Genomic DNA, 23,586 nt, shown 5'->3' on the forward strand with positions numbered 1-23,586 from the left:
GGCTTTCAACGGGCAAAGGGACTCTCTCTCTCTCCCCCCTTCCCCCCCCCCCCCCCTCTCTCTCTCCCTCTCCCTCCACACATCTAAGGTTTCTTCGGCTTCAAGGTGATGAAACTCTCCAGGACTCGATGAGCTTGACTTCTATTCCCGCCACTTATCAGCCAGCGGAGGTAGTTTCACTATTAGATTTTGCTTGAACATCAGAACATCGGAACAATTTTTTTTCCCAATACGTTTTCATAATTCGAAATCGTCCTTTGATTATTTGAACTTCCTCTGATTCCTTTGATTTGGTTTGGTTGTTTGTGTTTTTGGGTTTTACGGGAACTGATAATTGTCCGAGTGGGATTGTGCAACTCGGATTTTGCTAATCGTGCTTTGATCTGATTGTTAGTTTCACGATCTGGCTGTAGTTTGTTTTTATCGTCGGTAGTGCGGATTTAGAACAATTGTTTTGTGAATAGGGTTTGTTAGGGTTTATAGTGCCTAGGGCTTTGTTTCTGGATTCGGTCGGAAGGGTTTTGTTTATATTTTCTCTATGCTATGACGAGCTTTAATTTTTTAGGTATTCCATTTTTAATTAGGGTATTGGGTTTTGGAGGTGATGGCTGAGGTGAAAACAAACGAGCCTTGTCTTGAGAACAAACAATCTGTAGCTGCATCAAGTTCTTCTCTTTCTGAAGGTAGTGGCAGTGCTACGCTGAAGTCACCAGGGATATGCAGCCCCACTCCCACATCGCCATCTCATCGGTACTGTTCTCAAACTTTTTTGTGCTTCTTCATTCATTTATATGGTCTATACTGTGTTTTATAATTGTTGCTATAATCAAACTTGGGGCAAGAGAAATTACATCTGAAAACTGCAGGCAATGACTTGGGTTGTTTAGTCTATCGAAGTTCTTTGTATTAGACTAAATTATATTTCATTATTCAGTTTTGCTTCTTCCCATTATATAAGCTGTATGTACGAGTGGTGCAATTGGGTAGACATCAGAATATTATCAGATTGTAGGGGGCAGTTTTATTGTAATTGAGCTAAGAATTCTTACAAAAACAGATGATCTGTTAAATAACCAGTATATTAAATACATCTTTTATTTAGGGAGCTCTTACATCAATGCTGCAACAATTAATAATTAGAACATTTAGAATATGCAAAACTGGAATCGAATAGTGAAAACAAGTCTGTGAGGCTAAGAGATGCACTATCACTGTAGTAAGTTATTTTTTCAGCTAAAGGTTTTGACATCTATAAATCACTCTAAGATAAGGCTCAGTTATGTAGTATACATCTACTAGACAATTTGTGTTATTGAAAATGGATCATATGGTGGAGATAGAGATTTTATGTTTATATTTCATACAGTGGAGAGAGAGGATTCTCTTATATGGTAGGCCAAAAGTACTTGATTTAACGACCAAAGAAGGGTAAAAAGGAGTTTTAAGGGAGGCCTTAGAAACCAAATGGCGCGTGTTTGTGAAATATGACTCCTTGTCCAAATCATAACTGCCAAAAGAAATTTTAAAATGAATAATGTTTTGGATTAGTAACTTTTCTATTGTTGTTACATTTGGTGAAGGTTGAGTTTGGGGCCCTTAAAGTTGAAGATGGTGTGCTATTTGTTGTTGAAGGAATTAAGGCTGGTTAAAGCCTTTTCGAGTTGCTGATTACTTTCTATTATGTTTGTTTTAGTAATAGCTGCTGCTTTGTAGTTGTTATTTTGTTATGTTTAAAGTGTTATTAGAAGGATAGGTTAGCTGTATAAATAGTCTGTTCTCCTATCATTAATTCAGTGTGATCGAGGCACATTTTCAGAAAGTCTCTCTCTCATCTCTGTCTGTTTTTCTTTTCAATTCATCAACGCTAATTACATTTGTTGTAAACTTTTTAACCTTCTTTGTGGACTAAAGGTCTTATTGGGGAAATTTTCCTGGGGGTTGCTATAAAATGCATTAGTGTGTGCTAATAAATGAATATGTGGGCATTCATGAATGATGAATTGAGAGGAGAGGTGCTTCAATGGAGAAGAGAGCTTCTTGAATCAAGAGGAGAGAAGAGAGCTTGAATTGAGACTCGAGAGGATAGAGAGATGCTTTTTGCGGGAAAAGGGTGTCAAGCCCTTAGGTTAAGGGTTGGCAATTGGCGGAATTCTGAGAGGAATTCCGGTGTGAGAAGTAGAGTTTAGGGATAGAGAACGAGATAGGGAGAGAGAAGAGAACGAGAGAGATGGAGAGAGAATCGAGAAGCATGAGAGAGAATTCTGTTATTCAATCCAAGCATAACACTTCCTTCTACAACAGCCTACTTAATAGGCTCATACTCAATCTGTTAGATGGCTAACTGCCATTCCTGCTAGTTACAACAGCCCCTCCAGTTAGTTTCCTACGGTTGGTTGCCACCTCTATTGATTACACTGGGTCATAACAAAGGGGTGCACAGAAATACCAATAGTTCTCGGTGGTGACTGCTGCAAAAGTCCTAATGTCATACTTGTAAATATGCATATATGTTTGGGAATTTTCCGTAAATTTTAATTCAGTCTATCTGGTTTTTAACTGATTTATAATCTCCAAAATTGAACCGAAAACCAGATTTCTAAAAAAACTGAAACCTAACCTAATTGAATTTACCAAAAAACTGAACCAAATTGACCAAAATTAGTTGGTTTTGTTTGGAAATTCAGTTTTTCCCCAAATAATTCTCACCTCTAGATATAGTGAGTCATCATTAAACAAATAAAGAAACAGATAAAATATTTGAGAAATGAACATAAAAAATTTTAAAGTGCATAAATTAGTCAAGTACACTTTTTCTTAACTAAAGCAATAGGTAGGTGAGGATAGAAGATTATAAGGTTATATTAGGAGAGATTTTAACATTGCACAACACAGGTTGATGGTTTTAGATGTGGAAATAAGTAATGAAAAATGAAGATCTTGTTTGTCCTAAAATTAAGTTGTGGAGTTTGAAAGAGAAGAAATTAGAATTGGTTAAAAATAAAATATTACAAGAACATGGCATTTGAAAAATGTTTAAACATGTAATTGAAAGATGTTATTTGAGAGCCAAATGGGAAGTGTCCACACTATAGATTAGTCAGGGGCTTGCTTATCACCCCATAGCCCTTCACAAACCGCCTATAGTACCCAATCAAGCCCAAAATTCCCCATAGGGCCTTCACATTCATAGGTCTTGGCCAAGCTAACATAGCAGCCACTTTTTTAGGGTCAGTACTCACCCTTGCACCGGATATCACATGCCCCAAGTACTCCACTTGTGGTTGAGTAAAGGCACACTTAGATTTCTTGATAAACAACTGATTGAATCTAAGGACCTCTAGGGCAGTCTTTAGGTGGTCAATGTGTTGCTGAAATGAAGGGCTATAGACAAGGATATCATCGAAAAAAACTAATCTAAATATGTTAGGTAAGGTTCAAAAATGTTGTTCATTAGGGCTTGAAATGTGGCAGGAGCATTGGTAAGGCCAAAAGGCATTACCAAGAACTCATAGTGCCCTTGGTGAGTGGTGAATGCAATTTTTGGTATGTCATTAGGGTTCATACGAATTTGGTGGTACCTTGATTGAAGATCTAGTTTAGTAAAGACCACTGGATTCTTTAGTTCGTCTAATAGGTCTTCAATTATAGGAATGAGAAATTTGTTTTTCATTGTATAAGTGATGAGTTGGCGGTAATCAATACAAAATGCCAACTCCCATCTTTTTTCTTAACAAGGAGTATTGGGGATGCATAAGGGCTTTGATTTGGTTGAATGATTGGCATTGTCAGCATATCTTTGATCAACTTGTCAATCTCGGCTTTTTGTTTAGGAGGGTATCTATATGCTCTTATGTTAATGGGTTCGGTGTTGGGTTTTAGGACAATAGAATGGTCATAATGTCCTGGGGGGGGGGGGGGGGAGTGATTGGGGTTCTTCGAATAGGTCCCTAAATTCAAGTAGAAGTTTATTAGGGGCATCTAGCTCATGTACCTTCCAATGCAGGTTGTTAGATAGATCCTTCTTTCTTGCCTCATGCTCCAACTCCTCCTTTTCATGTTCCATTGCATGGATGGAGAAATGTTGGGCCACTTGAGTCCATTTGGACTTCAAAATTTTTTGTAACTTCCTCCCAGTGATCATTTTACACACCCCAGTCTCCAGACTTCAAGTAAGGGTTATCGTTTTGCCTTCCTTCTCAAACGTGACTTCCATTTTGTTGAAGTCAAAGATAATAGGATTGACCCCCTTCATCTAATCCACCCCCAATACTATGTCATAGCCCCCAACTTCAACAATCTTAGGTTTGCTTCAAAAGTCTCCTCGTGTATTTCCCAACAAAATTCCACACAAGCAAACCGACACATCACTTTGTGCCCGTTTGCTACAGTCACAGATAGTGGTTGCGTCCTTGTCAATTCACATTTCAGTTTCTTAGCTGTCCCTTCGTTGAGGAAGCTATGAGTGCTTCCTCTATCTATCAATACCATGAGCCTGCTGTCTTGCACCTTCCCCTCTACTCGGATTATCTTACTGTTGGTAAGCCCTCTTAGGGCGTGGAGTGAGATCTCCACATTCTTCTTTTCTCCTCCCTCCACTTGTGAAATTACCCCTTCATCATTGTCTTCTGTCTCCTCTTCTCCTTCAAGCGACAAGAGCTGCCTTTGGCATTGTTGTCCTGGGGTATACCAGTCCCCACAATGGAAGCATAGGCTTGATTGCCTCCTTTGTTCAACTAGCTTTCCGTTGTTTATAGGCATGGGAACAATTGCAGTGGATAGGCTCATTCCCCTACCTCCGTGATTGTTCCTTCCTCCATCCCTTCCTACACTTCTTCCTCCTAACTAGAGTGTTCCCAAATTCATGCTCCTCATTTGCCACCTTTGTTTCTTCATCTACGCCTCCACTGTCAACTCCTGCAACCATGCATGCTCCGCTGCTTGTTTGATAGTTTTGGGCTACTACATCTTGATGGTAGGCCTTAGCTCTTCACTTAATCCACTCACAAAACTAGAGACAAACTATCCCTCCATTATATGTGAATTCAAGATCAACATAAGTGATTTGAGCTCCTCAAATTTCAATTGGTAGGATTGCATTGATCCTTCCTGACGTAGTTTGTTGAACTCCTCCACTACGTCCATCATATTCCTATCACAGAATCGTTCATAGAGGTCCTCTACAAATTCAGCCCACTAACATCCTTCCTTAGCACCTATCCACCCTTGGAACCATGTATCCCCTGCATCATTCAATTAAGCAGCGGCGAGAGTCACTCACTGTTGTTCAGGTACCTAGTAGAAATTGAACATCCTCTTGCACCTATGCACCCACCATCTCGGATTCACTCCATCGAATATGGGGATCTCCAATTTCAAAAATGGAAAACTAGGCTGATGAGGAGCATCTTGAGTTCCTTGTCTTCTCTCCATTGTGTTTTCCCTTACTACCACTGGATTTGCCTCAAATTCAGAGGCATCCTCCGCTCGTGAATCTGGAATGTGTCTCGACAAGATCGGGTCAGATCTTTCCCTAGAAGGGAATTCTGGAGAGAGTCTAACCGGGTGTTAGCTCGTGAACATCTTGACGAACATCTGCATCTACTCCTTTAATTGATTATGCTGCTCCCGGTTCTCTTGCCGCCATCAATCCATGGCTCCTTTAATTCTTCTTTCCACCACTGTCTCCATGGACGACTCCATACTTCCCATCCGAATTTGCATATTGGTCACTATCTCAGTGACTTGCTGCAACTGTGCCTCCATATGCTTCATGTGGGTGCTATCGGCCATGGTGAATTCTGGAAGTGACCTCTGCCGGAGATTGTGCTCTGATACTAGAATGTCAGAATTGTATTTTGACATGTTAAAATTGGGAGCATTGTTAGTCCAAAAAATCACACTATAAACCAACTAATATGTTCACTCTTGGACACTCTCATAATCCTCCCGGTTTGGACACAAACATCACAACAGAAAATAAATGTAATCAAAACAGAACAAAATGAAACAAATAAGAAAACAGAAACACAAACCACAAACAACAGATTTTATCCTGGTTCGGATTGCCTTTTTAGGACAATAACCTTCTCGAGGAGCCTTCTTTTATTCAAAGAATGATCAGTGTATAGTTAGCTCTCTTCCCTTTATTTCCCGAGTACATCAAGTCTTCGCCCCAAGATTACAAAGCTATCAAACTCTAGCCTTTCTCTCAGAATGATCACTACTTGTTACAAATAGAAAATGAGAACTCTCCCTCTCTCTCGGCTACCCCTTTGCCCTCTCTATTTATAATAGTGGGTGGATATCCCAAGGAAGACTATTAGTTATTTACAGTTTAACCCCCCAACTATCACTAATTGCATGATTGAGATATAAACTTCTATTTAATGTTTCATTGGCCTTCAAAATGAATTGCTTTCATTGATCTTCTTATCCTATACTTGAGACAACCTTTTCAACATGACGTGAGTGAATTCTCCTTGAATTGAGGAGAATTGGGGAAGTGAGAGGAAGAACAAAGAGAAGTGAGGGGGAAAGGGAAATTAGAGAGAGAGAGAGAGAGAGAGAGAGAGGGATTGGCGGGAGAAAGAGAAGTTTGTATTGATAATTCTCTGAATGGTTTAGGAGCGGTATCAGTGTGCTTTATATATTGATCCGGCTCCCTAGTAGGTGTTAATGGCCACTTGATCTCAATTTCAAAATAGTTCGAATTTAAAGATGTTTGAAAATTAGGCCTAAATGCCCGACTAACATTCTCGCCTATTCTAACAGTTTAGCTAATTACAATTCACCCTACTATATCAATTGCAATTGAAATTAGTTTTTCTTTCAAATTAAATATTTAGAATGTGGATTTGTTTGTGGTTGATCTGTTAAACTATGAAGCATGGACGTGAGATTTTCCGAAAAAGTGGGACATTAATCCAAGATAAATTTACAGTTGGGATGAAGTACAAAATCTATATTCCAAACTCTTAAATATGCATTTAAAATTCTTAATCCAAGTTTCCTAATAAGTGATCTAACTAGCAACCAACTGACAAGTCATTACTCATTTCAAATTCAAACACCAAAGCAAGTATTTTATCATCATCATCATCTACTACACCTTATCCTAAACAAGTTAGGGTTGGTAGCATGACATTCATAGTGTCAATTGACTTCTAAAAATCACATTGAGAAAACAAATCCATGCCAAAAAACATAGCAAAATTTTACACTAGCAAACCAAGTGTTTTAGATTCATAGAAAAACTCAATCTAAAAACTAGAGCTAGGAAATAAATAAACTAAAAATGTAAATCAATCCTTCATTTGTTCGGCTTCTTCATCTTCAACTTAGTAACAGCATCATTATCATCTGCAAAAACCATATCCTTTTTTTGTTGTTTTATAAGTCCTCAAACTATTATCTCTTTTAAAATTTGCAATTTTCACCCAACAGTGTTCATGAAGGGTTGCCTTCATTGTCCATTGAAATGATAAAATTTTTTTGGACATGCCACATGGGTGTGTGATGCATATTGCCGGCATGTCTGTGCTTTATAGCTGTTAACTGTTTTGATTTTTACAGATAAAAAAAAAACTGTTGATTTTTCTCTTGCACTTATTTATTTTACTATTTTTTATTGTATTTGTTTAAACAATATGGTTGCACCTGCCCATGATGAACTCTTAGTATTTGAGAGAAACATTGGGCCTTTGCTGTCTCATTTATGTATGGACATGATCTGTTAAACACTGCCTCAGTTGTTGTAATGGAGCAGGATAAAGTTTTAAGCTTGGTTTTAATCCTGAAACTAGGTGCTTTCTTTATCTTTTTTTCTTCTTTTCCTCCAGAAAGGTTTCATTTACCTTTTATATGGAATCAGTGCCTCCTGGATTGGAAAATTTATATATTTTAGTGAGAATTGCTTGACAGTTCAATTATTTTTTTCATTCTTTTGTCAAATGTTCTGGCTAATAGCCTAACTATTGTGAGTTTTACATTGCAGGAGAACCACTGGACCTATTAGGCGAGCAAAGGGGGGTTGGACTGCAGAGGAGGTGAGATTTTCTCTTACATGTGAATAATGAGATTACAGGCCAGCTGAAGCTTACTTTATGTTAATTTGCTTGTAGCTTATGGTTATGTTGATTTATTTTTAAGATTGTTGTGTATGCTTCATATCTATTCCTACTATTAATGAATTTGAAATGATTTTGATTTTACATAGAATTTCTGCATTAGTTAATATACACGTGCAGAGTCATCATGCTTTCTCATTGTTGTGACTTGCCTCTGCAATTGCCTACCTTTGGACCATTGTTCTCCCTGTTAGTTGCTACCTGTGGTTTTATGACCATCTTCCAGATTATACTGTTGATGTGCTAACACTGTTGTTTGTGCTGTAGGATGATACACTGAAAAGAGCTGTTGCAGTTTTCAGGGGGAAATGCTGGAAGAAAATAGGTTATTCTCCTCCCTTTGTTTTCTCGGTATCTATTTATTAGCAGGGCTTTAGTTGGTTTTGTTACACTTATATGGCTACTTATGAAAGTATTCTGCACCTTTTTGGATTTATCACATCACTTTTCTCTTTCAAGTTCATGCTTTTCCCCTTCATGGCCCTCTCTGTCAGAATGTTCCATGGGTTGATAAATTTTGGGTTGTTTAGAATTATTCATATTTTAGTTACTCTGGAAGTTTGTGTTGCCCCTTGTCAAACTTGGTGAGATAATTGGGTGATTTTTGCAATTTCTTTTGATTTTTAATGACTTTAATTGAGGAAGGAGGGAAATTTGATTCCAATAAGAGAACTGAGGTCTATTAGGTAGTTTTATGTAAGGTTCACCTCGCATTTATGTTTCCTGATCCATCCTAAGTTATGCTTAGTAGTGTTAACGATTAATCCTTTGTGAGGCCTAAAATGGGTTGAATGGCTTATTGAAATATTTTGAGATTGGAGAATCAAATATATGAAAAACTAAGTTTAGTGAAAACGTGGATGATGTTATGGTAAAAATTGAAGATCAAGTCATACCAAAAAAGGATCAATTCAAATATTTTGGAGGAATCATTCAAAAAGAATGGGAGATTAATGAGGATGTTACCTATATAATCAAGATAGGATGGTTAAAATGAAAAAGTGTATATGGAGTTTTATGTCATGGTAAGATTTCGTTAAAAAGAAAGGGAAAATTTTATAAAACAGCTATAAGACCAATTTTGTTCTATGTCATAGAGTGTTGGACAACAAAGCACTAACATGTATAAAATGTGAGAGTAATAGAAATGGGGATTTAAGATGGATGTGTGGTCATACAAGAAAGGATAAAATTAGAAACAGGGTTATTGATAATAAAGTCTGAGTGGCTCCTAGGTATAATTGTGATGGTCTGGTTATGTGATAGGAAGACCAATAGAGGCTCTTGAGGGAGAGCATTTGAATGGAACTACTATTTTAGCTAAACAGGTAGAGGAATATTAAGAAAAACTTGGTGGGAGACTTTTAGGTATGATATGAGTTATATAATGACCTTATAGAAGATAAGACCATAGATAGAAATGATTGGTGAATTAGAAGTGCCAACCCCACATAGTGGGATTAAGGCTTGATATGATGCAGTAGTTGTTCTTGTTGTTGGAGAATCAAATGCATGTATTAATTACGACGTAGTGTTATATCAATTATGGCAAATTTGGTAGAGACTAGAACTTTGCGTCCACACCCAGTTACTCTTGATTGAGGATTAGTCATTTAATATTAAGGGGTAATTTATGATATCTTTTGTGTTTAATCCGTTGTGCAGTATGAAAAATGTTAAAGAGTTCCAAGTACGGTGGTTTGAGGCTTGTTGTGCACTTTGTGCAAGTAAATCTGAAGTTTAAACTTTATCTCTCAGCCCCTCCTGCACCTTGCATTTGGCAGGATGGACACCAGATAATGACCTCAAAAGGATGTTCCAAATGCATGTTTTGAGTTCCAAGCTCCTTGATTGGTGGTTGACATGCATGCTTATGTTTGGCTTGATTTTTATGACTTAGCATACTGAAATATGGGTTCACTCATTTCTTTTGTCTATATTTCCTCATGCTTACGAAGCTCTAATCACACTTGCAGCTGTGTGACCACAAAAGAAAAAGTAAAATAAAAGAAAAAGTACAAAGTAAAATAAAAGAAAAAATAAAAAGTAATCCAAGTGCATGGTCAAATAACTATATAAAAATTTCCACCAAGTACCTTTTTTCCAATAGTGTTGAATTAATATGCCAAAATAGCAAAATTCATGCACTTGGAGTTCTTTTTTTGCGCGTGGTGTTGGAGATTGTGAGAATAATTTGGAGAGAAAAACCTAAGAGATCAGTCTTTCTCAGTTTGTTATTTATAATAGGCACAATGAGCCTAACTTACGGGCTTAACCTAGCGCTAATTATAAGGCCTAATAATTACAAATAAAACACATGTAAAACATGTGCAACTATACTAATAAGTCTAATACTCCTTAAGTTGGAGTATAAATATCGTATGTACCAACCTTGTTACAAATATATTCTACCTGAGGACCCTTTAAAGACTTGATGAAGACATTTACAAGTTGTAACAATAACACCTTCGACTAACTTATCTCTAATAAAGTGATAGTTGATTTCAATGTGTTTGGTCTGTTCATGGAATACTGGATTAGAAGCAATGTGTAAGGCAACTTGATTATCACAAACAAGCTTCATAGGGGACACTTTACAAAACTTGAGTTCCTGCAGGAGTTGCTTAAGCTAAACGAGCTCACAAGTTGCATCATCCATAGCTCGATACTCTGCCTCTACACCGGATCTAGCTATTGCATTCTATTTCTTACTTTTCTAAGAAACCATATTTCCTCCCACAAGAACACAATATCCAGAGGTGGACCTACGATTAGAAGGAGATCCTACCCAACCTGCGTCTGCATAACAACAAATATCTGTATGTCTCTTATCCTCATAGAGTAACCCTTTACCTAGTGCTTCTTTGATGCATCTTAGAATTCGGATAACATCCCAATAAGAATCACATGGAGAATTGAGAAACTGACTAACCACACTCACAACAAAAACAATGTCGAGATGAGTGACTGTGAGATAGTTCAACTTGTCTACCAGTCTTCGATACCTTCTAGGATTTGAGAGCTCCCCTTCCCGGCAAGAGTTTGATATTCAGATCCATTAGAGTGTCAATCGGCTTGCAGTCCACCATACCAGTTTCTTCTAAGATGTCAAGTGTATACTTCCTCTGAGAGATTGAGATACCATCTCTTGATTGTGCAACTTTAATACCCAAGAAATACCAAAGTCTGCCCATATATTTGGTCTGAAAGTGTTGATGTAGATGTTCTTTCAACTTCCGTATGCCAACCTAATCATTCCCTGTGATAACAATGTCATCTGCATAAGCAATAAGATAGATGCATAAAGAAGGAGTGTCGATAGAAAATCGAATGATTAGCTTCACTCTGGGTGAGGCCAAAGGCTTGAACCACAGTACTGAACCTGCCTTATCACACTCGTGGAGATGGGGATTGTTTTAGACCATAGAGAGATTTCTTGAGTTTGCAGACTACATTGGACTCCCCCTGAGCAACAAAACCAGGTGGTTGCTCCATATAAACCTTCTCTTGCAAATTGCCATGAAGAAAGACATTTTTAATGTTCAACTGATAAAGCAGTTAATGATGCGTGACAACCAGAGAGAAAAATAGGTGAATAGAGGCCATTTTAGCAACATGAGAGAAGGTATTATTGTAATCTAGCCTATAGATCTGTGTAAAGCCTTTGGCAACCAAGTGGGCCTTAAGACGATCCACCTGCCCATTGGGGCCTACTTTAGGGGGCGAACACCCACCTATAACCAACGGGAGTCTTCCTTGGTGGTAAATGCACCAAATCCCAAGTACCATTTGAATGTGAGTTTTTAATCTCATCTAACATAGCCTGACGCTAACTAGGATGGGACATAGCTTCACCTGTGGTTTTAAGAATAGAAACAGAGGAAAGACTCGAAACAAATACACTATAAGCATGTGACAAACGGTCATAGCACAAAAAATTATAAAGAGGGTGTGGATTACAAGTAGACCTTGTACCTTTGCGGAGAGCAACATGAAGACTATCTGGCTTAGGATCCGTGGCAGGAGGAACCACTGGCGGAGAGAGTGAGTCAGTAGAGTCTTGTTTTGGAGGAATGTTGGCGCCAGTAGCGGGCTGAGGATGACGATGATAAGTAAGAAGTGGAGGATCTGTGGAATGTGGATTGGAAGATGGTAGTGGAGGATCCACAGAGAAGGAGACAGACGGACCTGAAGAGGGCAACGAAAGAGAAGAAAAAAGATAGACAATACTTGATTAAGACTTTGTGAATCGGGCTGAGCAACTGAGAATAAAGACTACTGTTCAAAGAAGGTGACATCAGCAAACATAAGATAGCGGTTCCACTCAGGAGAGTAACACTTATAGCCTTGCTGCAATCGGGAGTAGCCGAGAAAGATACACTTGAGAGATTTGGCAGCAAGTTTATCCTGTCCAGGTGAAAAAGAATGCACAAAATAGATACATCTAAGTACATGAAGGGAACAGAATAAAGTGGCTGTGTGGGGAACAAAAGAGAATGAAGAATTTTATCCTATAAAACTGAAGATGGCATGTGATTTATTAGATAACATGCAGTAAGAAAAACATCGCCCCAAAATTTTGTGGAAAGAATGGCATGTAAAAGTAGTGTCTGTGTAGTTTCAATGAGATGGCGATTTTTACGCTTAGTAACACCATTTTGTTGAGGTGTGCAATGACAGAAAGATTGATGCAAGATGCCATTAGTAGTCATGAAAGTAGTAAATTGAGAGGAAAAATACTCAGGTGCATTATCACTACGTAAAGCACGTGTAGAAACTCCAAACTGTGTTTTTATTTCAACAGTAAATGTTTGAAAAACAGAAAACAATTCAGACTGGCTCTTCTTGAGAAACAATCAAGTACAATGAGAAAAGTCATCAATAACAGTAACAAAATATGAAAAATCTAGAGTAGAGTTGACGTGACTGGGCCCCCATACATCAGAATGCACAAGGGAAAAGAGAGCCTCGACTCTATTATTGATGTGACTAGAAAAAGAACTACGAGCATGTTTACCACACTGACATGACTTATAATTAAAAGTGGATAATGACGACAGACTAGGAACCAATTTCTTAAGTTCAGAGAGGCTGGGATGATTGAGACAAGAGTGGAGAAGGTTTGGGGAAGCAGCACTGGTGCCAGCTACCGACAAACTAGGCACAACAAGATGATAGTGGCCCCGTGACTCATGCCCGATGCCAATCATCTGCACTGTATCCCGATCCTACACACAAACAAAAGTAGAAGTAAAGGGTTACTGAACAATAGAGTTCTCTAGTAAGCTGACTAACATAAAGCAAATTAAAAAGACTACGCGAGACATAAAGGACATAATTTAAAGAGAAAGAGGAGGCAAGAGAGATTTTCCCTACCCCTTTAACTGGTGTTTTGGTGCCATATGCAGGAGCGATTGTTTGTAAATGTTTAGAAAATGTAAGGGTAGAGAAAAGGTCTTTATTACCACATATGTGATTGGTGGCGCCAAAGTCCAAAATCCAAGGCCCAATAGAAGGGCTTTGAGTACAAGCCATGGGATTACTAGTAGATTGTTGAGGGGCCTAGAATTTCAAGTAAACCTCATAGTCAGTAGCAGGCAGGGTTACTGTCAGAGGGCCTGATGTTAGACTAGGGTCATTTTGTGCAACGTGAGCCTCCTAGGATGCCTGAGAGGCAGGAGGGGTAGCTAGTCTACCATGTTTCTTCCAACACTTGTCTTCCTCATGCCCATTCTTTTTGCAAAAGTTGCACTAAGAGTGAGAGTGGCTACTAGACTGGCCCTGATTATCGCTTGAAGTTTGAGCCACAAGAGCAGAGGCCTCAGGAGGGGTACTTGTAAAAGCACTAGTAGAGGAAGAACTACCAGCTGTCATAGGCCGAGGTTATATGAGTAATTAGAATAGTATGGGCAGTATTGTAATAGCTGTGGAGAGGAATAATTCAAATTCCTAAAGTGGGCACGCGTTGGGCAGTTAGTTACTGCCGCGCCATCTTGTATTTTGCTTATAAATAACAGTTGGTCGAGGATGGGGAAATCATGCGAGGATTATTCCACAATTTCCTTTCCCTCCCTTTCTCAATTCGCTCTCATTTTCTCTCTCTCTCCGATTCTAGAACTTACTCTCCCTCTCTTTTTCCTTCTCAGTCTTTCCCTCCTCCCACACTTCCTTCTCAATTTACGGAAGGAATTCGCTCGTCAGATCTGAGTATGACATTTGGTATCAGAGCCAAGCTGATGGAACGCGCGCTAAACAATTGGAGAACCGACTGGATGCAATCGAAATTGGATTGCGACACCATCAGGAACAGGTGGACGAGAGGTTGGAGACGATGGAGTTGGGAATGAGGCACATGCAGGAGGAGATCCACAGGAGTAGATCTGAATACACAGAATCGCTGGATCGTGCGGTGAATGGCCTTCGGGAAGAATTCGCGGGACTCAGTCAGCAACTCACGGCAGCTTTGAGCATGTTTGCAAGGCAACCGAACGTCAGCCTGCCAACGGATTTTCCCCCCAAACCGCCATCCGCACTAATCTTGACTTCCTCGACGTTCCGTCCACAACATCCGGATCCAAGAGGAGGTGGAGATCCAGCGGAATTCGGCGAAGGTATGAATTACCGGTGCCAGGGAGGGACCAATCCATCCCATCTTGGTCCACGAATGGAGATCCCCGTTTTCGATCGGGAAAAGCCGAGGTGTTGGGTACGTAGGTGTGAACGGGTATTCTACCAGCATCGCGTCGTTGAAGGGGATAAGGTATGTTTGGCTGCTTCCTACTTAGACGATGTGGCGGATGCTTGGTTCCAAACTTGGAGTCATGGGAAAGGAGATTTGAGTTGGCCGAAGTTTGTTAGTCAGTTGTGTCGAAGATTCGGGGAGAAGAACCGTTCGGATGTCATTAAGGAGTTTAACAAATTGAAACAAAATGGCACGGTAGAGGAATATCAAACTAGATTTAAGGAGTTGAGGGCCTTACTTTCATTGTCTCATCCATATTTAGATGAGGAGTATTTTGTTTCAAGCTTTATCAGTGGGTTAGAGGAGCTAATTAGGCTTACGGTTAAGATGTTGTTTCCCACTACAGTGGCCCAAGCAGCTGAACAAGCTCGCCTGCATGAGCTGTCGATGGAAACCTTTGCTAGGAGGCATCGGCTATCATCCAAAACCAACTGAGAGGAGCACAACCTGGGGACGTATCCCAGGGGAAATACATCCCATTGGCAGAGAGGAGGATCCATGGGGAGGACCAGTTAGCCTACCGTGCAGCCCAAGAATCTGTCGGTAGATCAGAAGAGACAATTAGGCTCTTATGTTTCTGCTGTGGAGAGAAGTATGGACTGGGCCATCAGTGCAAGAAACTTCTCCTAACTATGGAGGGATAGGCGAAAGGAGAAAACGAGGAAGCAGGAACAGAGGAGGAGGAGGAGGATAAGCCAGAAGGGGATGAAAGAGGTGAAATCTCCATGCATGCTCTTCAAGGTCAGGCAGCTGGTAGAGTCATTAAGGTGAAGGGAATGGTCCGCAAAAGAAGTCTAGTGGTGCTGATTGACAATGGCAACACTCATAGTTTCCTCGATGAAACAACTGCTTACAGCTTGCAGTGCAATCTTCAGGAAACACCTCCTCTCTCAATACTAATAGCCAACGGAACTAAAATGGTCAGTCAACTAAGGTGCAGGGGATTCAAGTGGTTAATGAGTGGGCAAGAGTTCTCAGCTGATCTGAGAATACTCAAACTGGGAGGGTGCCATGTGGTGTTGGGGGTTAACTGGATGAAGACCACGAGTTCGTTAGTGTTTGATTTCAACACTTTGGAGGTCACATTTAGCTGGGAAGGACAGCAAGTAACCCTTCACGACAGTCAGGAAATGGGTGAATGTAAGGTGGTGTCTGGAAAGAGAATCCAAAAGTTGTTGGATCAAGGGAGTATCACCGTGGGACAACTACACTTCATCTACACAATGGAGGTAGGGGGGAAGCTTGCAGGGAGTCAACAACATGTCCCTCACAGAGACAAGTTGCTGTTAACCATGAATGGCCAGGTACACCCTCTTAGTCCTATTCACGATTTATTAATGGAATTTGAGGATCTGTTTGCCACTCCCCAGTCCCTTCCACCCCAATGAATACTTGATCACTCCATTCACCTTAAACCCAACAGTGAACCGGTTAATTTGAAGGCCTATTGATATTCTCCCATATAGAAGGCAGAAATAGAGAAACTTATACAAGAAATGCTGACCAAAAACCTTGTACAACCCAGCCAAAGCCCCTATGCTTCACTCGTCCTCCTAGTTAAAAAAAAGGATGGATCGTGGAGGTTTTGTGTGGATTATAGGCAGCTTAACTCACTAACCATCAAGAACCAATTCCCTATTCCCATCATTGAAGACCTATTGGATGAATTAACCAGAGTATCCATTTTTTCTAAACTAGACTTAACCTCCGGTTACCACCAAATCCGCATGAACCCCCTAGACTGCCCAAAGACTGCTTTTAGAACCCATAAAGGGCATTACAAATTCTTGGTAATGCCCTTTGGCCTAACCAATGCTCCCGCTACGTTTCAAGCATTGATGAACCACATTTTTGCTCCATATTTGCACAAATTTGTCTTTGTATTCTTTGATGATATCCTCATATATAGCTCCAACCTAGCCCAACACCTAACCCACCTAAAGCTGGCATTTCAGATCCTTGGATTCCATAAACTATATGTGAAGAGGTCTAAATGCTCATTTGCAGAAGAAAAGGTGGAGTACTTGGGCCATATTATATTAGGATAGGGAGTGAGCATCGATCCACACAAAATTGAAGTGATGAGGAGTTGGCCACGACTAAAAACACTGAAGGAGCTGTGGGGTTTCCTAGGCCTTTCTGGATATTACAGAAGGTTTATAAGAGGCTATGGGGTGATAAGCAAGGCACTGACTAATCTATTGAAGAAGAATAGCTTCCATTGGGGCCCGAAAGCAGAGAAATCTTTTGAATCTCTCAAGGCAGCCATGACTCAGGCACTGACATTAGCCCTTCCGGATTTCTCCAAGGAATTTATCCTAGAAACGAATGCATGTGATACTGGAATAGGGGCTGTGCTTAGCCAAGAAGGGCAGCCTGTGGCGTACCTAAGCCAATCACTGGCTCCACGTCACCTGGGTCTTAGCATCTATGACAAAGAATTGCTGGCTGTTCTAATGGCAGTGGAAAAATGGAGATACTACTTGGAGGGCAAGAAATTCACCATTAAAACTGATCATGAGAGCCTCAAATTCTTAGCTCACCAACGAGTACATAATCAGTTACAGCGGAAAGGAATTACAAAGCTCATGGGCTTTGACTTCGTCATCCTTTACCGATAAGGGAAAGAGAACAGAGCAGCCGATGCTCTGTCCAGGAGGGAGGGCTCAGCATCTTGCCTTGCCATTTCAGCGTTAGTTCTGGATTGGGTGCAGGATATTGCCCACAACTATGATTAGACTCCATGGATCAAGGATTTACTCACCAAGTTAGCAGTTAGTACCACGTCTGACCCAAACTATCAGTTAAAAGGGGGACTTCTGAGGTTCCAAAACAGAGTAATTATTGGGGATGACACTCAACTGAAGCAGAAGATCCTACAGAGCCTGCACGACTTGCCCATTGGGGGTCATTCTGGGCTCAACGTCACTTACCAGCGGATCAGACAACTCTTTTACTGGAAGGGGCTAAAACGAGACGTGAACAGGTTTGTCTTGGCATGCAGTACATGTCAGAGGTGCAAACATAAACAAATACCCTACTCGGGCCTCCTTCAACCGCTGGAAATTCTTTCGCAAGCTTGGGAATTGATTTCGATGGACTTTGTGGAAGGGTTACCGAAATCTGAGGGAGCGGACACTCTATTGGTGGTGGTAGACAAACTGACCAAATTCAGCCACTTCCTTACTTTGGCTCATCTGTTCACAGCAGCTGAAGTAGCTCGGAAGTTGATGGATACAGTCTTTAAGATTCATGGCTTACCCAAGGCGATTGTATCTGATCGTGACAAGGTCCTTACCAGCTAATTCTAGAAGACTTTATTTCAGGGGCTAGGCATCAAGCTACACCTATCTTCGGCTTACCATCCTGAAACGGATGGGCAGACGAAAAGAGTTAACCAGTGCCTTGAAACCTATCTAAGATGCTTTTGTATTTCCAAACCTTGAAGCTGGAGTCGTTGGGTGGCCTTGGCACAATGGTGGTATAACACCAACTACCATACAGCACACAAACGAACCCCTTTTGAAGCTCTGTTCGGGTATTTACCTCCCATTATTCCGGCAGTAATGTAGTATTCCCCCGCCGAAACATCGGCTGACCTTTACTTGAAGGACAGGCAAGAAGCTCTCCACTGATATGAAATGATATCTCCGAGAAATGAAAACAGAGAGGAATAGTGAGAGATTTGAATCTGGAATTAATTCAAAAACTCAAGTTATAGAAAATGAGGACTACACTGATATATATAAAATCAGCCAGCCTCTAATACAAACACAACCGCATAACAATCACTTAATATAACCAATTAGCTTAACAACAAGCTAACACAAACATAACATAAACACTAAACATATAGAAAAGACTAACTAAAGATCAGTTAGTCATGTTACGTGATCTCCAACATTTCCCCGCAAAACAAACTTCCTATCAGCAGCTGATTGCTCTTCAGTTGTCTTAGAGTGAGCTTCTCCAACATCCACACCATCAAGCAGGAACTGATCCTAGCTAGCCAGAGAATGAAACAGCTGGCCGATAAGCATAGAATGGAAAGGCAGTTTGAAGAAGGAGAAGAGGTTTATCTAAAAGTCAGAAGATTCCAACAGCATTTGTTTTGCAAAGGGCCCATATCAGAGCTCAACCCCAAGTTCTACGGGCCATTCAAAATTCTAGCTAAGGTGGGACCGGTGGCTTACTGCCTGCAGCTGCCGGACGGAGTGGGGCTGCATCTCGTCTTCCACGTCTCGCTCTTGAAGAAATCGATTGGCCCCACGAAGCTCACCAGTTGAACACTGCCAGCCCCGCTGGAGGCCATAGAAGACACAAGTGAACCCTTGGCCGTGTTGGACAAACGCGTAATATACAATGAGACTGCTCCATTGACTCAAGTCCTGGTCCAGTGGTCACACCTCCATTTGGACAACACATGGGAGTATCTTCCCGACCTCTTACAACGATTTCCAAGAAATTCCAGCCTCCTCTAATTTCTTGAGGACAAGAAATACTTTTAGGGGGGGGGGGGGGGAAAATTGTCATAGGCCAAGGTTATATGAGTAATTAGAATAGTATGGGCAGTATTGTAATAGCTGTGGAGAGGAATAATTCAAATTCCTCAAGTGGGCGTGCGCTGGGCAGTTAGTTACTGCCGCGCCATCTTGTATTTTGCTTATAAATAACAGTTGGTCGAGGATGGGGAAATCATGTGAGGATTATTTCACAATTTCCTTTCCCACACTTCCTTCTCAATTTACGGAAGGAATTTGCCCGTCAAATCTGAGCTTGACACCAGCCATATTAAGCAATCTTTTGTATTTATCTTTCATAATGGGGTTAGTGGACCCTGTCAAGATCTGATGGCGGACAATCTCAAACTTAGGCTTGAGATCGGATAAAGGAAGGACCATGATTAGTTTTTCCTGTTGAGAATCACGAGCAGCTTTAGAAGCGAAGTATGGAAGAAGAGCTTTGAACTCTTGCATGAGAGAATGCATCTGGCCCAGATAGGATTCCATAGATTGACCCCGTTGGATGTTCTTGATAGAGTGGACAATAGTATAGAGATACTGAATGTTGTTGGTATAACCCTCAACGACTTCTTTCCAAACCTCATAACAAGTTTCAAATGGTCGAAAGAGTTGCAAAATAAATCAATCAATAGAATTCCATAAAATATTACATAACTGAGCATCAACTTGTTCCCATTTAGCCTTGTTGGCTTTATCGACATCTTCTGCCTACTTGGTGAGATGGTTTGCTTGTCTCTGCCGCTTGAACCACGTCTTGACAGAGGCTGTCTATGGGAGATAGTTAGCAGACCCTATCAAGTTGTCAGAGGTGGTAACAGGGGTCTCTATGTTGAAAAGGGTGAAGGGTATGCAGATGAAATACCAGGAGCAGAGTTGGCATAACTCGAGGATGACATGGTGGGGTTCAGGCAAATAGACTGAAACTTAGATGTTTGGATGATAAAAGTGGGTAAAAAAGGTGTTGGTAATTGATACATAGATCGAGATGGTTTTTGGGAAAACGGACACCAGGGATGGGTCTAGGAGGCTTCGTCAAGGTTCTGGTGAGAAGACAACAGAATTCCGGTGAGGCAAATGCTCCCACATGTCGGCATGTGGCAACTGGCCAAAAAAATTTGGACGGCAGGTGATGGCTTCGGCAGCGATGGGTCTCAGGTGGTTGGCCGATTTGGCGTTGGTGAACACTATGGTGGCGGTGGTGTTGGCAAACGATGGCTGGATAGTAGAGTTTTGACCTTGATAGGGGTAGTGAGGAGAGAGAAAAAAAGGAATTTTTAGGGTTGGGAGACTGCTGGAGAAGGATACATAGCGACGTCTTAGGATTTTCTTACCGGTGGCTCTGATACCATGTGAATAATTTGGAGAGAAAAACCTAAGAAATTAGCTTCTCTCAGTTTGTTATTTATAATAGGCATAATGGGCCTAATCTACGGGCTTAACTTAGGGCTAATTATAAGACTTAATAATTACAAATAAAACACATGTAAAATATGTACAACTATACTAATAATTCTAATGGGGATCAAGGAGGTGCATGTATTATATTCCAATTTCTTTTTTCATTTGACAAGTAGAATTTTAATTCTTTTAGCATTTCTTATTTGGACTAGAGAATGTGTGTATCAAGGCGTTGGCAAAATGTGTATTGAGATTGATTTTTAAGAATAGGTAGATTGCATGCTTGGCTTTTTTGTTAATTTTCTCACTTTGTTTTTCTTTTTAGTGCCTCTTTTCCCTTGTTCTTTTAGTGTTCTCTTGCTCTCCTCTCCCTCTCTCTTTGGTGCTACTTCTTCACCTTTTTTGAAACCCATTAATTTCAAGGGTTAAAATTGTATTGCAAGTCTAGTTGCTTTTTTTTTTTTTTTTTTAAGTCTATGTTCAATGCATTAGAGTAGAATAGCAATAATCATGTGCACGCTTTATGATTACTCTTGCTCTTTATTTTCTTGATATTCCTTTAAAAATCGTGATTGCACTGAGACATTACCTGATACTGGGTGCTGATTTATATGCAGCTGAATACTTTCCTGATAGATCAGAAGTGCAATGTCTTCATCGATGGCAGAAGGTTCTCAATCCTGAACTTGTTAAGGGGCCATGGACGCCAGAGGTTGGCACTTACTTCTCTCTCTACCTTGTTGATATTTGCCTTTTTGCGTTGCCCCTTGAAACATTTTATTGTTGAGATACCATTTCTTTCAAGCACTAAATTTTTTCTATTTATTTCATTTGTAGGAGGATAATCAAATCATCAAGCTGGTATTAAAATATGGGCCAACAAAGTGGTCTGTCATAGCAAAAGCTTTGCCAGGTCGTATAGGGAAACAATGTCGTGAAAGGTAATATTTTGAGCAAAAATCATCTTTTGGGGTTAAAAGATGAGTTGTATTTTTGTAAATTATTTACTGCACATAAATGTAAAACTGTTAAGATTATATGGCAGGAGTCTTCGCCACTTTATTTCTATATTGATCCTTTCTAAATCTAGTTATAATATTTTATGATAGTAAAGTGTTATTAGTTTATGACTTCTCAGTACCAGTGGAAAAAGACATCTCTCCAAAATTACTTGCTTCCTTCACTCATTTATATTGCAAATTTATGCTCTATCACATGTATTTTAATTATATTATTGCCTTTACACTAGTTTGACACTTCACTGTTCTATTAATTCTTTTTTCACTAAATCCAGTTATCTGTACATTATTAATTTTTCATTTTTAATCATGTGATAGTAAAGAATTATTGATTTATTACTCCTTAATTCTAGTGTCAGAAGACAACTCTTCAAAGTTACTTGCTTATTTCAATTGCTCATATATCTCATTCATGTTTTATTGGATTATATATTAATTGATAATATTGTTACCCAATACGTATGTTATTGAAGATGCTAAGCGTTGTCCATTTTGACATCCCAGGTTTCAAAATCCATTGTCTTTGCCAGCCGTTAAGAGTTGGTCTTCTATATTTATTGTCATTGTGATACTTGAATACTTTCAGGTGGCACAATCATTTGAATCCAGATATAAAAAAAGATGCTTGGACATTGGAGGAAGAATTAGCACTCATGAGTGCGCACCGGACACATGGGAACAAATGGGCTGAAATAGCTAAAGTTCTACCTGGAAGGTATTATTCAAATCAAAATGAATGAACTATCCTTGTCCATAAATAAGTTACCGTCTTGGACCTCCGGAGAGGCATGCTGTTTGTTTCAGTTAGTGTATATTCCTGAGGGCTTCTCATTTGAAAAGGGAAAAGTAGTTCGTAATTTTAAGTCGTAATATCTATGGCTTGTATTCATTAGAATGGTGGAAATTAAATGACAAATACATTAACAAAGTTAATCTGTTTGGTCACCATCACCTGGAAGGGCTGTTTCAAATTTAGATTTGGTTAAAAAATCATGGGTGTTGATGAACTTACTTCCCATCCACCTTTTTCTTTTTTTTTTTTTGGTGAGAAAACCAACCAAAATGATAAATATATTAATGGTCTTTTACTACAATAGCTCTTCTTGGCTGCCTAGAATAGATCTGTCTGTAGCATGAGCTTGACGAATGTCACGTATGTGCCATCTTTTCATGAATGGATCTTGTTGAATGATCCACGGAATCATGGAATGGGCACCTAATCTACCTTTCCTAAAAACAGAACAGATCTCAACCTCAGCATTTGAAAAGTAATCTGATTTTAGAGATTTCCTAATTCTGTTCTTTGTATCTTTTATTTCCATTTTGTGTAGCTTTCCTGAGTTATAGTTATCTTCCCTATTAATAGGGAATGTAATACCGTGCATGGATATACGAATATTGAGAATTATTCTTGTTCTTCTCCTATATTCTTCAACCTATTTTCTACATGGTATTAGAGCCTTCTACATCTGATTTAGTTGTGAGCCTTCATTGCCCTGATCCCTTCTTGTGTGAGCCTGCATTGCCATGATCTCCTCCCAATTTCCTCAGGACTTTTCCTGCTATATCTCCCTATAGTGTCGAAGATTTCTAAAACCGCTTCTCCTATGTCAATAAGAGAAGCTGTGCCAATTGAACAGGTTGCTGGTGGGGCTTTGACCAGTGAACTATCGGGAATGCACCATTCCTACCGTCTAGATGGTGGAAATTATCTCCAGTGGTCCCAGTTGGTGAGAATCTTTCTGAAGGGCAGAGGGAAATTACAAATTAGTCCATCT

General features: G+C 39.9%; 1 protein-coding gene across 2 annotated transcripts in view; it reads left to right on the forward strand.

Moving 5' to 3' along the window:
* LOC127788613 (transcription factor MYB3R-5) overlaps positions 1-23,586 on the forward strand; it is a 44,320-nt gene continuing 20,734 nt past the window's right edge. The window contains exons 1-7 of one of the 2 annotated variants that reach the window (XM_052317093.1): positions 1-170; positions 602-750; positions 7,994-8,045; positions 8,394-8,451; positions 21,407-21,501; positions 21,627-21,730; positions 22,395-22,523. In XM_052317093.1, the coding sequence (XP_052173053.1) occupies positions 129-170; positions 602-750; positions 7,994-8,045; positions 8,394-8,451; positions 21,407-21,501; positions 21,627-21,730; positions 22,395-22,523 (629 nt within the window). In that variant the 5' untranslated portion in view covers positions 1-128. Of the gene's footprint in view, positions 171-584; positions 751-7,993; positions 8,046-8,393; positions 8,452-21,406; positions 21,502-21,626; positions 21,731-22,394; positions 22,524-23,586 lie in introns of both variants that reach the window. The other variant, XM_052317094.1, reaches the window with a different exon arrangement.

Source organism: Diospyros lotus, chromosome 13, assembly GCF_014633365.1.
Source record: "Diospyros lotus cultivar Yz01 chromosome 13, ASM1463336v1, whole genome shotgun sequence".
In the NCBI taxonomy this organism is placed as follows: Eukaryota; Viridiplantae; Streptophyta; class Magnoliopsida; order Ericales; family Ebenaceae; genus Diospyros; species Diospyros lotus.